Below are 14,064 nucleotides of genomic sequence, written 5' to 3'. Positions count from 1 at the left end.
GGAAATAAAGCTTTTGCCTGAAGCTCCCACTCTGCCCACGACAGGAACCCCTGTGAGTGCCCGTGACATCCCGGCTCTTTGTCAGCCTGGGGACTCCTGGGATGTCACTGTGGAGCCCCCGTGAGTGCCTGTGACAGATCGGTGCCTTTGCAGCCCAATGTCCCCTGGGATGTCACCATGGGATGGCTGTGACTGCCTCTGACCACACAGCTCTTTACCATCCCCAGAAACCCCTGGGAGGTCTCCATGGAGCCCCTGTCTCTGCCTGTGACATTCCAGCTCTTGAACAGCCTGGAGACTCTTGGAAATTCCCCATGGAACCCCTCTGAGTGCCTGTGACAAATCTGATCCTTAGCAGGCAACCATCACCAGGAACCCCTGTTGCTGTGGTCAGTTTCCATGGCAACCATCACCAGCCCCTGTTGCTATGGTCAGTTTCCATGGCAACCATCACCAGCCCCCTGTTGCCATACTCTGTTTCCATGGCAACCATCACCAGCCCCTGTTGCTATGGTCAGTTTCCATGGCAACCATCACCAGCCCCTGTTGCTATGGTCAGTTTCCATGGCAACCATCACCAGCCCCTGTTGCTATGGTCAGTTTCCATGACAACCATCACCAGCCCCTGTTGCTATGGTCCGTCCCTGGGCAGCTCCATGGAGACCCCATGCCAGGGGTGGTTGCCATGGACACCAGCTCAGGCCTGGAGCCAGAGCCCGTTGCCATGGCAACCATTGGCAGTCCCATCCCCAGGGCCATGGGATCCCAGAACCACAGAACTGGCTGAGCTGGGAGGGACCCATCAGGATCCTCGAGTCCAACTGCTGGCCCTGCACAGGACACCCCAACAATGCCAGCCTGGGCCTGGCAGCGGTGTCCAAACGCTGCTGGAGCTCAGAGAGCCCTGGAGCTGTGACCCTTCCCTGGGGAGCCTGGGCAGTGCCCCAGCAGCTCCTGGGCAAAAACCTTTTCCTGAGATCCAACCTCAGCCTGCCCTGACTCAGCTGCAGCTGCTCCCTCCAATCCTGTCCCTGAGCACCAGAGTGAAGAGGTTCCCACAGCCCCAGCCAGGGACCCGCTCCCAAGGCTGTTGCCATGGCCACCAGGGCTGGGACCAGCTGGGACGCTCGGTTTCCAAGGGCCGGGGTTCAGGAATGGGATTCCCCAATTTCCTGCTCCCCCTAAAAACCGTGCTGCCGCTCACTGCCCTCCCGCCTCCCATGGAAAGCACAAAAGGCAAAGATCCTGGGCTGGGAGGAGAACAATTTACTGGGAACAGCAACGAGACAAGGAACAAACAGGAACAGAAAAAATACTGATAACAGAAGGGATAAGAAAAACTATTTACAGGGAAGACTACATCACAACTGACTGGCTCTTCCTGGCCATGTATTTCCTCCTGCCTGGAAAGGACACCCTTCTCCTCGGGGACAGAGAGAGAGAGAGAGAGAGTCCCTTTCCTGCCCCTGGCAATGACCTGAGGTGGGAGTGAATGTAATGACAGGGCCATGCCAGACCCTCATGTTCTTTGATCCCACACCATGTCATTGGCAAGGGCAGGAAAAGATCTCTTCCCAGCATGCATCACAGGGAACATGGATCACCAGGGCTCTTCCCAACATGGGTTCTCCCATGGGGGATGAAGCTGGAGCAGTGCACAAAGCTCTTCCTGCAGTCCGGGCACTCACAGAGCTTTCCTTACTGGTGCCTCCGTTGGTGTCTGGTCAAGTGAGAGCTCTGGGTGAAGCTCTTCCCACACTGGGGACACGTGTAGGGCCTCTCCCCGGTGTGGATGTGCCGGTGCTTGACAAGGGTGGAGCTGTGCTTGAAGCCCTTCCTGCAGTCGGGGCAGTGGAAGGGCCTGTCCTCTGTGTGAATGCGCTGGTGCAGGAGGAGTTGGGAGCTGGTTGGAAACCTCTTCTCACACGCGGGACACTCGTATGGCCTCTCTCCAGTGTGGATCATTTGATGGATGATCAGTTGGGACTTCTGGCTGAAGCCCTTGCCACATTCCCCACACTTGTATGGCCTTTCTCCAGTGTGGATCCTCTGGTGGCTGATCAAGTGGGACTTCTGGCGGAAGCTCTTCCCACATTCCCCACACTCATAGGGCCGTTCCCTGGTGTGGATCCTCTGGTGGCAGATCAGGCTGGAGCTCTGGCTGAAGGTCATCCCACATTCCCCACACTCATAGGGCCTCTCCCCGGTGTGGATCCGCTGGTGACGGAGGAGACTGGAGCTGGTCTGAAAACTCTTCTGACACTCGGGACACTCGTAGGGCCTCTCCCCCGTGTGGATGCGTTGGTGGATGACGAGGGCAGAGCTGCAGCTGAAGCCCTTCCCACACTCCCCACACTTGTAGGGCCATGCCTCGGTGTGGATCATCTGGTGGCAGATCAGGTTGAAACTCCTCCTGAAGCTCTTCCCACACTCCAAGCACTTGTAGGGCTTCTCCCCATCATGAACCTGCTCATGCACCACCAGCTCTGAGCTCTGGCTGAAGCTCTGTCCACCTTCCTGGCACAGGGTGGGTCTTTCCTCCTCAGAGCACCCTGGGTTGGGTTTGCAGCCCCTCCTCCTGCGGGATCTCCGGGGCTTTTCCTCCCTGTTGGATTTCTGCGCCATGGAGTTGCTCAAAACAGCCTCTTCCACAAGGTTCTGCCGCGGGGATTTGTCCTCCCTGGTTTCCATCCTCAGCTCCTACCCTGGGGGAGGAAGGACAAGGAGAGGATGGGATTTGCCTCCATGCCAGAGGGAAGGGGAAGAGAATCCCCCCAGTGCGTCCCTGGCAGGACGGCGTCGACAGCATCGTTGTCCTGCAGCCGGGAGCCACGCTGGGCTGGGAGATGGAGCAGGAGAGACGGGGAAAGGGGCACTGACTTCCTCCTCAGCTGCCCGGGGGTGCCAGGCCTCCTTCTTCTTCCTCGCAGCTACCTCCTCCATCTGGTGAAGGTTTGGAGATAGGAAATTCTGTTTTGGGAGAAAAACAAGGGATGAGCACAATGAGTTTTATACTGGTTTGAAGGCAAACCAGGGGGAGAGTCTAAGCCAGAATTACAATTTAGTAAGAATATTAAGATCAAGGCAATGATATAGAAACACTGGCTTAGATTGACAGAGTCAGGATTTAACCTGACACCCCGTTGGTCAGGGTGGTGGTAGCCGTCGGATGAAATGGTGTCTGCAGTCCTGTTGGAGTGATGAACGTGATTCTGTCAAAGCGGTGATCCTGTAGAAGGGTCTGGTCTTCCTCTGAAGGTCCAGTGGTGGTTACGGAGCTCTTGTCCTCTGGGAATCCAGTAGGCAAGGTGGTCCTGGTGTTGCAAGGGTGAGATTATATCCAGGTAGGAATGCTTGGTTCCGCCCCCTGGGCGGAGCATCCCACAATGGGATGATGTAATTTTATCAGTCCTGCAGTGGCACTCAATGGCCCATTAACAGAAGATAGCCCCTGGAGGGCGTTATCAGGGCTGAGCCATGGAAGAGATAAAGAACACTGCCCCACCTGTTTATCACAGTTTATGAAGATGGTGACTGAAAACATACTTTGGGTTACATCTTACATTGCACCCTGAAACAGTGAGGCAATCCCTGCTCGGGGTGGGGGGTGAACACCACCCCCCTTTCCCAAACTGGCTCAGGTGTAAAACCCCCACCCTGGGAAGGCCACGCACACAGGGGACAATGTCACACTTGCTCCACCTCAGGGGAGGTCTCTGTCCCTGTCACTCCCTTGCTCTCCCCCCTTTTCTCTTTCTTCCATCTCTCCCTCTACCTCACATTTACTGTTCAATAAAATCCACTTTGGATTTGGTCTCGTTAGCACCTTAATTGGGGCAGAGGCATCTCTCTAACAATTTTATTAACCAGAATGAGACATTATTTTGGCACAGTGAGTTCAGGGCACTGATGTCTGACCCCGAGTGCCTTTGACAACAGCATGGTTCCCTCCTCTCAGGAGGTTCTGGCTCATTCTGGAGGATCTCTTGAAAACTTCAATGCAGCTTCTTCTGTGCGACTTTTGGGAGAATTTATGAGGAAAATGGCTATTGTGGGTGGCCAGTGTAAAGAAAATATTTTGTTGTCCTCCCTAGAAAAGTTTGTTAAAATCACTGCAGGAAAGGGAGCAAATGATACCAGCGAGACTGACAAGGATCATTCACCACAAGGTGAGGAACACAAGGCTATTAAAGTCCTACCAGAAGCCCAGCTCAAGTGTCTAAATTCCCAAATAACTCCCGAATTCACAGGCTTGGGGGCTTTGCCAAATGTGAGAATCATTATTTTCTTCGTCCCTGTCTCCTTTGTGACAGCTGCACATAGATTTGCCTTCCTTTTAAAAATCTGTATTGGGACAAATTTTCACTTTTCTTTTATCAGAACCTGCCAGCAGCTGAGCTGGAGCTGTGCAGGAACCGATGAAACTTGGAATTGCCACAGAATTGCTTCTATTGTCAGTTTATTCATGTTTGGGATTTGTTTGCGTTTCCATCACAAGTGACTTGTGGGAAAATCAAATATCCGTCAAGTATTTTATGCAGAGTTAAGTTTGATTTCTTATCTCTGCTTAAAAACTCAAAAAACTCAAGTTTTTTTTGTCCGGTCCCCAGGGGATGCTCGAGGCGTCTCTGTGCCACTCGCCCTGGGTGATGCTTGGGAGGGGCTTGGGGGGTTGTCCCTGTCACCCCAGGCCATTCTCCAGTGGGTGTCCCTATCCCTGTCACCCCAGGCCATTCTCCAGGGGGTCTCCATTGTTCTCACCCCAGGGAATGCCTGGGGGGTCTCCCTCCCTCTCACCCTTTGCCAGGGGGTGCTCGGGGCAGTCTCTGTCCCTCTCAGCCCAGGGGATGCTCGGAGTCTCTGTCCCTTCACCCTGGGGGATGCTCGGGGGGTCTCCATCCCTCTGGCCTCAGGGAATGCTTGTGCAGGGCTGGGGACCAGGGGCTCTGTGTCCCTCTCAGCGCTGAGGGTGCTCGGGGCTGGGCGGTCTCCGACCTTCTCATATCTGATATCCCTCCTCTGCCTGCCGGTACCGGGTGATCGCCACCTGGCACCCCCCAAGGTCCCTGCAGGGCCATTTCCGGCTCAGCTTTGGGGTCCTGCAAGACCCAAACATCCCCTGCCCTGCCAAACAACCCTGCCGGAGAACCCCCGATGGATTTGGGGCGAGCTCCCCCTCCCCGCTCCCCTGCGGTTCTGGGGGGGCGATGCTGGCGGAGCCGCAGGAGCCGCGGCCCGAGCGGGGGAAACGCGTGGGGTTGGGGCTGGGGCTGCTCCTCCTCCCGCTCCTCCGCTGTCCCTCCTCCCGCTCCTCTTCCTCCTGGTCCTTCTTTTCCTCCCGCTCCTCTTTTTCCCTTTCCTTTTCTCCCTCCTCTCTCCCTCTTCTCCCTCCCGCTCCTCCTCCGTTCCCAGCCCGGCCCGGGCGGTGCCGACACCCAAAAGCAGCCGCGCTCTGCCCTGGGGGGGTTCCAAAGCGGCCCCGCCCCGCCCGGCACTGGCAGCGCTACTGGGAGCACTGGGAACGATGGTGAGAGCACCGGGAAGGAACTGGGAGCGCTCTCCCTCCCAGTACCGTTCTTACTGGGAGCACTGGGAACGATGGTGAGAGCACCGGGAAGGAACTGGGAGCGCTCTCCCTCCCAGTACCGCTCTTACTGGGAGCACTGGGAACGATGGTTAGAGCACCGGGAAGGAGCTGGGAGCGCTCTCCCTCCCAGTACCGCCTTACTGGGAGCACTGGGAACGATGGTTAGAGCACCGGGAAGGAGCTGGGAGCGCTCTCCCTCCCAGTACCGCTCTTACTGGGAGCACTGGGAACGATGGTGAGAGCACCGGGAAGGAGCTGGGAGCGCTCTCCCTCCCAGTACCCGCTCTTACTGGGAGCACTGGGAACGATGGTGAGAGCACCGGGAAGGAGCTGGGAGCGCTCTCCCTCCCAGTACCGCCTCACTGGGAGCACTGGGAGGGAACTGGGAGCAAACAGCGCCCGGACGCGGCTGCAGCCGGCGGGGGCGGGGCCAGACCAAGGGGCGGGGCTATGCAAATACGGCGGGAGCAGCGCGGGGTTTGCTCGGTCACGTGAGGGCCGGGGGGGCTGGAGCGATGGCGGCGGCGTCGGTGAGAGGGGACAGGGACCGGGAATGGGGACAGGGAATGGGAATGGGGACAGGGACCGGGAATGGGGACAGGGAATGGGAATGGGGACAGGGACCGGGAATGGGGACAGGGAATGGGAATGGGGACAGGGACCGGGAATGGGGACAGGGACCGGGAATGGGGACAGGGAATGGGAATGGGACCAGGAATGGGGACAGAGACCAGGAATAGGACTGAGAATAGGAGCAGAGAATGGGGACAGGGACAGGGAATGGGGACAGGAACCAGGACTGGGGACAGGGACTGGGAATGGGACCAGGAATGGGGACAGGACAGGGGGTCCTTGACCAGCTTCCCCAGAACCTCCACCAGGGTCTCCCAGTGCAACCGGAGCCGCTCAGCCTGGTGTCCCCAAAGCCCTGAGCAGCCCCCAGGGCCCTCCCAGGAACCCTCCGGTCCCTCGAACCCAGCATCCCCCACATTCCCTGCAAGACCCCCATGTCCCCATCCTTGTCTTAGCTCAACGTCTTTATTTTTACCTGCTTTTGAGGGTTTGAAAGGGCAAAGAGAAATGAAAAGAAAAATCCAGGCCAAGGGGAGCCAGGAGGATGTGGAGCCCCCAGCCAGGTGTCTTCCCAACACGGATCAGCGGCACCACGGATCACCGGGGCTCTGCCCACCGGGGCTCACTGGGGATCATCCAGCACGGATCCTCCTGTGGGGGATGGAGCTGGAGCAGCGCACGGAGCTCTTCCCACACTGGGGGCAGTCACAGGGTTGCCCTTGGTGGTGCCTCTGTTGGTGTTGGGTCAAGGCTGGGCTGTGTGAGGAGCTCTTCCCACACCTGGGATACTCGTAGGGCCTGGGACATCACCAGGAGCGGGACCGGGATGTGCTCTGGTGCCTGGGACATCACCAGGAGCGGGGCTGGGATGTGCTCTGGTGCCTGGGACATCACCAGGAGCGGGGCTGGGACGTGCTCTGGTGCCTGGGACATCACCAGGAGCGGGGCTGGGATGTGCTCTGGTGCCTGGGACATCACCAGGAGCGGGGCTGGGATGTGCTCTGGTGCCTGGGACATCACCAGGAGCGGGGCTGGGATGTGCTCTGGTGCCTGGGACATCACCAGGAGCGGGGCTGGGATGTGCTCTGGTGCCTGGGACATCACCAGGAGCGGGGCTGGCTGTGATGCTCTCCGGTGCCTGGGACATGACCAGGGGCGGTGCTGGCTGGGGTCTGTTTGTGCCTGTGAAGTGCCAAGGGCAGTGTCCCAGCGGGGCAGCTCTCAGTGTCCCCAGCAGGTCACAGTGTCCAGTGCAGCCCGTGCCAGCGGTCACTGCGCACACGGGGCAGGCTGGGCTGGACGGGGGTCGGGGCAGAAACGCCGCCCCCGGGACTGGGCTCTCCCCCTGCCTCTGGGGCCCAGCCTCTGCTGGGAGCGCCTTGGGCAGGGCACGGGGCTGCTGCTGGGCCAGGGGGACAGGCCTTGCCCCCTGCCAGCTGCCCGGGCCCCTCTGATGCCTGTCCCACGTCCCTGTGGCTCCTGTCCCCACCACTCCCCACCACCTTCACTCCCTCCATCAAAGCCCCACTCAACCTCTGCACCGTGACCTCTGGAAAGAAAGAAAGAATGAAGGAAAGGAAGTGTTGTCTCTTCACCCTGGCTGGATGCCAGGCACCCACCAAAGCTGCTCTCTCACTCCCCTCCAGAGATGGCCAGGAGAGAGAAAACAGAAGGAAGGCTTCATGGGTTGAGTTAAGGACTGGGGCAGATCACTCAGCAAATGCCATCATGGGCAAAACATTTTCGAAATCAGAGATATTAGTGGAACTTATTGCTATCCAGATCAGGGCAGGATAGTGAGAAGTAAAATAAAGCTTTAAAAACCCCTTCTGCCCATCCCTCCCTCCTTCCCAGCTCTACCTCCTCCCCCAGTGGGTGCAGGGAGACAGGGAATGGGGGTTCTGGTCAGGTCATCACCTCTTGTTTCTCCTGCTGCTCGGGGAGAGGAGTCGTTCCCCTGCTGTGCTGGGGTCCCTCCCCGAGACACTTCTCCATGAACTTCTCCAAGGTGAGTTCATCTCAGGGACAGCAGTTCTTCACAAACTGCTGCAGCGTGGCTCGCTCTTCCATGGGCTCACAGGTCCTAGCAGGACCCTGCTCCAGCGTGGGCTCCTCTCTCCAGGGGTTTGCAGGTCTCTGCCAGGTCCCTGCTCCAGCACAGGTTTCTCGTGGGGTCACAGCTCCGCTCAGGCATCCCCCTGCTCCGGCACGGGCTCCTCCAGGCACTGCAGGTGCATCTCTGCTCTCCGTGCCCTCCATGGGCTGCAGGGGCCCAGCTGCCTCACCAGGGACTGCACCAGGCAATCTCAGGGCAATCAGCTCCAGCACCTGAAGCAGCTCCTGCCCCTTCTGCCCTGCCCTGGGGTGTGCAGAGCTGTTCCTCTCACATGTTCTCACCCTGCTCTTCCCTGCTCACAGTTACAACTACACGATCACCAGTTTTTGATTTCTTAAATCTCTTATCCCAAAGGCATTACCACAATTTCTTACTGACCCAGCCTTGGCTGGTGGCTGGTCCATCCTGGAGTGGGCTGGAATTGACTCTGTGGGACATGGAGGAGCAGCTGCTCTCACAGAAGGTGCTCCTAGAGCCCCTCCCTTACCAAAACCTGGCCATGCAAACCTCGTATAAGTATGGTAGGGTTTTCATTACCATTATTATTTCAATGATCTCTATTTCTGCTATTAATGGTACAGTTGTTATTACTAGTATTTTTAGTCTTTTTGACTCTATATTAATAGTGGCTATAGTAGAAACAGGTTCTTCATTGCAAGTAGAAGTTAGAATTTTGTCAGCCTCTTGCCCTGCCCTGTTCTGTGTCATTGCTGCGTGTGAAGCCGCTGCTGCCAGGGCTCCCCATTTCCCTGGTTTGGGAAATTCCATGGCATTGCTCACATGTCAGAAAGAGAGGGCTCATTCCATTCAAATGGATTGCCCGAGCTCTTCTAGTCCCAGTGTTGGAAGCTTGTTTTCTAACATTGTTGACTTTCTCAGCTTCTGTTAACATTTGTGATTTTATCACAAAATGCTCTCGGATGTGATTTTCCAAGATTCTCTAATCAGCTTTCAGTTTGCTCTTGGATTTCTTAATGGTGTGTCCGAACCGAAGGCAGCATTTTGGGTGGGAAGGCTTCAGTCGGAGCTGGGATTGCCTCAGCAGCAGCTGGTTTTGCACATGTCAGCAGAGCTAACAGAGATTCCGGGAGCTGAATATTCTGCCTCGTTCGGAAGCCGCAGTGCCCGGCTCGGGGGAGCTGCGCTGGGAGCTGCAGGTTGTGCCGGGGCCGGGCAATGGCCGGAGCCCCCGGCAAGGGCCGGCGATGGACACCGACCCTTTGCTGGGCAGGGGCTCGGGGCCCTGCGGCGTCGGGCGGTCGGTGCCCGGTCACGGCGGGACTGCGGGAGCCGGGAGCAGCGAGAGAGCCCGGGCGGAACATCAGCACCGGGGCGGGCACGGCCTGGGAGGGGGCACAGCCCGGGGGTCCCGCGGAGCCTCCCTGCTCCAGAGCCGCAGCTGCGACAGCGGGGCCGCTGCCGGGATCTTTGGGGCAGGGAGAGCCGCAGGCGGGCGTTCCAAGTGCCTCCTTCGGGGCAGGATTTTGTCCCGGTGCGGGGGAATTCCCGCGGGCTGGGGCCGCTGCCGAGCGCCGCCGCCTTTCCCGGGAGCCCCCGGGCAGAGCTCTCTGCTCGGGGCTGTGAAAAACACGCTCACTCTCCTGTGAAAATTTAAACATTTTAATACAGGACGATAGGAGACAAGGACCATAGAGCAAAGGTTGTTACGGCCGGGTGCATCTTGGCACTGAACCAGGAGCACACTTATCTCCGGAGATTCCCGTTAAATACCTTTTCCATTCCATCAGCCTGTTGCATATTCATAGACCCTTATGCATAGTAAACTTTTTTCCCAAACTAGTTTACATATTCCAAGAACTGTTTAGAGTGGCTCCCCCTCCTCGGTTCCACCCTTTTAGAGCATGTGTATTCCTTGGTTGTGGTTTTAGTCCTTTTTTATCATCATCTTCAGTCTTGGCCCCGGCCCTCACTGCCTTCAGACGGTGAGTGCTGATCGTTGGCAGATCTGTACAGGTGTCCTCATCCTGTGTTCATTGCCATCCAAGCAGGCACTTTAACACAAGCATACTTGCTAGAAACATTCCCGGTACGAAAAATGATTTCAGCATTTAATGTAATAAAAAAAGAAAGGCCTAAAGCATGGAGGCCCGCGGGCTGAGCAGGAGCGCTCCCCTCAAGGATGCTGCAGCGCCGGCGCTGGGTCTTCTGAGCAGCGACGTCCCCGACGTTCCAGGTGGAGCAGCACAGGTTCCGTGGGTCAGAAGCCCCCTTTTTATCCTGTTTTTTGTCCCTTTGGATCGGTTTCTTTTTGGATCCCTCATTTGCATGAAGGTTTAAGGCGCTCGATTGGCCCGTGGCAGTTCAGTCCAGGCTGGCTCCTTTCCCTTGGGGGGGGCTGCACTTTACTTAGGTGTAATACGGTACGTGGAGTACCGTATTTCTTCTAACTACCCTTCAAACCCCTTTTACCATAACCAAACCAACAGTACACGCTCAACAGCGATCAACTATTTTACAATAGTTTCTAACCTAGTTTAACAATTCCCCCTCTAACGATTTGATCGGTCTTCTAGCCTGCATCAACCTTTTAAAGTCCAATTTCTAATTTTCTCAGTTTCTCATACTGTTCAAGCATATCTCTGGCATTCTGATCACTCTGTTCTTTTATTAGCATTACTTTTTTGCCATTTTTCCCTTCTACGTTACCTTGCAGCATGATGCTGCCTTGGCCAATGCTGGGTACTATCAGGACTAGACATGGAATTGCACATGGTAGAAATATTACACTTACTAGTGCACACACTACAAAGAAGACCAATTTCTTCCACCATTTACCGTTCCAGGTGAACAAGTTGTCCCGCCAATCAGGGTCTCCAAAAAGGGGGTCCATTTTTGCATTCCAGCATAGGTTAGTTTCCTAATATTTTGAGTAATGTTTTTAATTACATGACTGTGGTCATTGATTTCTAGGCAGCATTCTGAAATGTTAAATTTCCCACAGATCCCTCCTTCCTCTGCGAGGAGGTAGTCCACTGCCAATCGAATTTGGTAAATTAGTGATCATGTTTGTGGTTGCTGCTGGCTCAAGAGATCAATGGTCAGAGTTGTTTGATTGGACATTATTTCAAGTACTGCTTGTAAACGGATTATTCGATTGAGCATGTATACTGGGCTTCTGTACCCCCAGCATCCACCTTGGGCCCAGGTAGCCGGCCCATAAGTATCGATAATCTTTTGTGGGGTCCAAATTTCATTGTTCCAATTTTGGGTTCCGCCAAATAAACTCCTTTTCTTTCTGGCCAGATCATCATATACTGGGACTCCCAAGTGTGATTTCACATCCTTAAGCAGTAAGAAAAAGGATGGTTTTACTGCTCCAATTGTGCAACTCCTGGTCCACCCTCCCAGTAACTTCACATATGCCGTGTTACCACAGACCTAAAAAAAACTTTTAGGTGCATCCCAGAAATTTGAATCTTGATTTGTTGTATGTTTCAAATATTTGGATAGGGTTTCTATTGCCCAGAATGGGTTAATATAATCTCCTAAGCATTCAAACAGTTTTTCACTGTATACACATCTACTTTCAGTTTTTTCTATTGACCAATATGAATGGGGGGTTTCTGGGATCCACCTGGGGTGTGTGTGTCATTTGCTGCTAGATATCTTTCACATGGTGTTTCTCCTGCTTCTATAGTATACATTTTCCCTTTTCTTGATATATAGGGAACACTCTTCCCCTATTATTGTGGATTTGAGCTTCCACTCTCCTTCCCTTCTTTTGGGTACTACCATACTTTTTATTCATGTAATCCATTTTAAAATGTCTAGGGGACCCAAACTGATACCATCCTATGGACAAATTTTAAGTGTGTCCCCTTGCACACCCAACAATCAGTCAAATTAAATTCTTTTGTAATCTTTTCCACCATATCGATAAAAAGATTCTTACCATTTATTTGTCCCTCCCTATCCCTTTGTCCTTTCAATTGCACTTCTTTCTCCTTGAATGTATCCTCTAAGTTGGTTTTACTTTCTTGTTCAAAACATACCCATCTTTCTTTCATGGGGCACTCTCCTGAGATCCTCTGACTTGGGTTTGCAATAGTTTTAGCCAGCCAATATATTTCATTATCCTCTTTACAGGTTGTTAACTGGGAGTGGTCGATACATTTGGGATTCATGTTGGTGTGCACTCTGATGAATGCACTTACTGTATCTCCTCTACACAAGGGATAGTAACACTTCTCACAAGTGTTTCCTCCACTTCCTCCGAAGTGGATGAGTAGCAGCATTGCTACCAGTGGGAGTCTGGTACGGGCTGGCCTCCTCACCTCTCGATCCACAGGGCTTTTCTCAGTGCCCTGAGAGTCTTTCCCAGAGGTAGTTCCTGATCCAGTCTTGCCTCCCACCTCTGGTTTTCCCTCCTTCTGGAGACATTCTGCCATGACCCTTATCTCACCAACTCCCTTCCCTCAATTTGGTCCCAATGAGGGTTGCAAGGGGAGTGCTCTATGGAGCAGTACTGGAAACTGAGATGTTATTCTGATTGTCAATTCTTAGCTAAACAAAACTTAAATTTATCCTAGAACTATAACAAACATTAGCGAACTTTAAGGATATACAGATAACAATGTAGAGGTTTCCTGTGGGGGGGTTGTGTTCAGGGCTGCACTTCTTTTGGTGCTTTCCTCAGGACCAACTTCAAGTCTTTATCGTCTCTGCTGGCTATAGTCCATTCGCTTGCCTCAGCTGGGGGTTGTACTGGACCCTTCACTCGACTTGCATGAGTCCAGCCCTGCTCCTTTGTTCTCACTGTGGTGTTTGCTGCAAGCAGTGCCTGGAAGGGGCCTTCAAAGCGAGCAGTTAGTGGAGGGTTTTTCCATGATTTAATCAACACCCAGTCTCCTGGGTTAGTACCATGTATTTTACAGTCCAGTGGGGAAGTTTGAGGAAGGTAGCCCTTTTTCCTTAGTTCTTCCAGGGTTGTTGTTACTGTTTCTATACATTTTTGCATGGTCACCCCCCCCTCTTGATGTTCCCCAGTACTGTATGGGGTAAGCAAGAAAGGCAGCCCAAACAACATTTCACAAGGAGAGACCCCTAGATCTGTTCTGGGTCTCGTTCTTATTCGTCATAGGGCTAGTGGTAAACATTTGACCCAATTCCATTGGGTTTCTAAGACCAATTTTGTTAAAATATTCTTTAAGGTTTGATTTACCCTCTCGACCCTCCCAGAACTCTGAGGGTGCCAAGGGGTGTGTAACTCCCACTTCATTCCCAGGGCCCCGAGGACTTGTTGCAGAACACTGGATGTAGAGTGGGGGCCACGGTCTGAATCAATAAAATTTACTAGCCCGTATCTCGGAATAAGTTCTTCTAAGAGAACTTTTGTCACAGTTTGGGCTGTCTCCCTTCTCGTGGGGAAGGCCTCAAACCAGTGGGTTAGATGGTGAATCTCCTCTGGGGAGAAGAGGATGTTCCTAATAGGATGCAGCTCTTCCCAGGTGTGTATATTGGGACCCAGGAACTGATCTATTTGCTGTGCGGTGCCAGTTGGATCTTCTATTAAACCAACTAGCTCTTTCTTATATATTCTTGCTTCAGAAGCTGTCAGGGGTACATTTATAACACCTATTCCTCCTACCGCACACCTAGTGGAACTTCCCTCAGGGGAAGCAGCCTGTCAGGATTTACCTCTGGTCTTACACCACTTTTTGATCTGGTATTACAGTAAGGGGCAGCATCTGAAGGCTTATTTGACTGGCTCACTAATTCTTTGTTATCACGTTGGGAGGGCTCAGTTGTTAGGTTGGAGGATATATCC

General features: G+C 54.0%; 1 protein-coding gene across 1 annotated transcript in view; it reads right to left on the bottom strand.

Moving 5' to 3' along the window:
- Nucleotides 1–1,575: 1,575 nt before the first annotated feature.
- The window catches only part of LOC137465776 (zinc finger protein 420-like), a 135,637-nt gene continuing 123,148 nt past the window's right edge, over nt 1,576–14,064 (bottom strand). The window contains exon 3 of the mRNA XM_068177798.1: nt 1,576–2,451. Within this exon, the coding sequence (XP_068033899.1) occupies nt 1,699–2,451 (753 nt within the window). The 3' untranslated portion in view covers nt 1,576–1,698. The remainder of the gene's footprint in view (nt 2,452–14,064) is intronic.

The sequence above is a fragment of the Anomalospiza imberbis genome, unplaced genomic scaffold, assembly GCF_031753505.1.
Source record: "Anomalospiza imberbis isolate Cuckoo-Finch-1a 21T00152 unplaced genomic scaffold, ASM3175350v1 scaffold_109, whole genome shotgun sequence".
Lineage (NCBI taxonomy): Eukaryota > Metazoa > Chordata > Aves > Passeriformes > Viduidae > Anomalospiza > Anomalospiza imberbis.
This window is presented reverse-complemented; position numbering and strand designations above follow the sequence as displayed.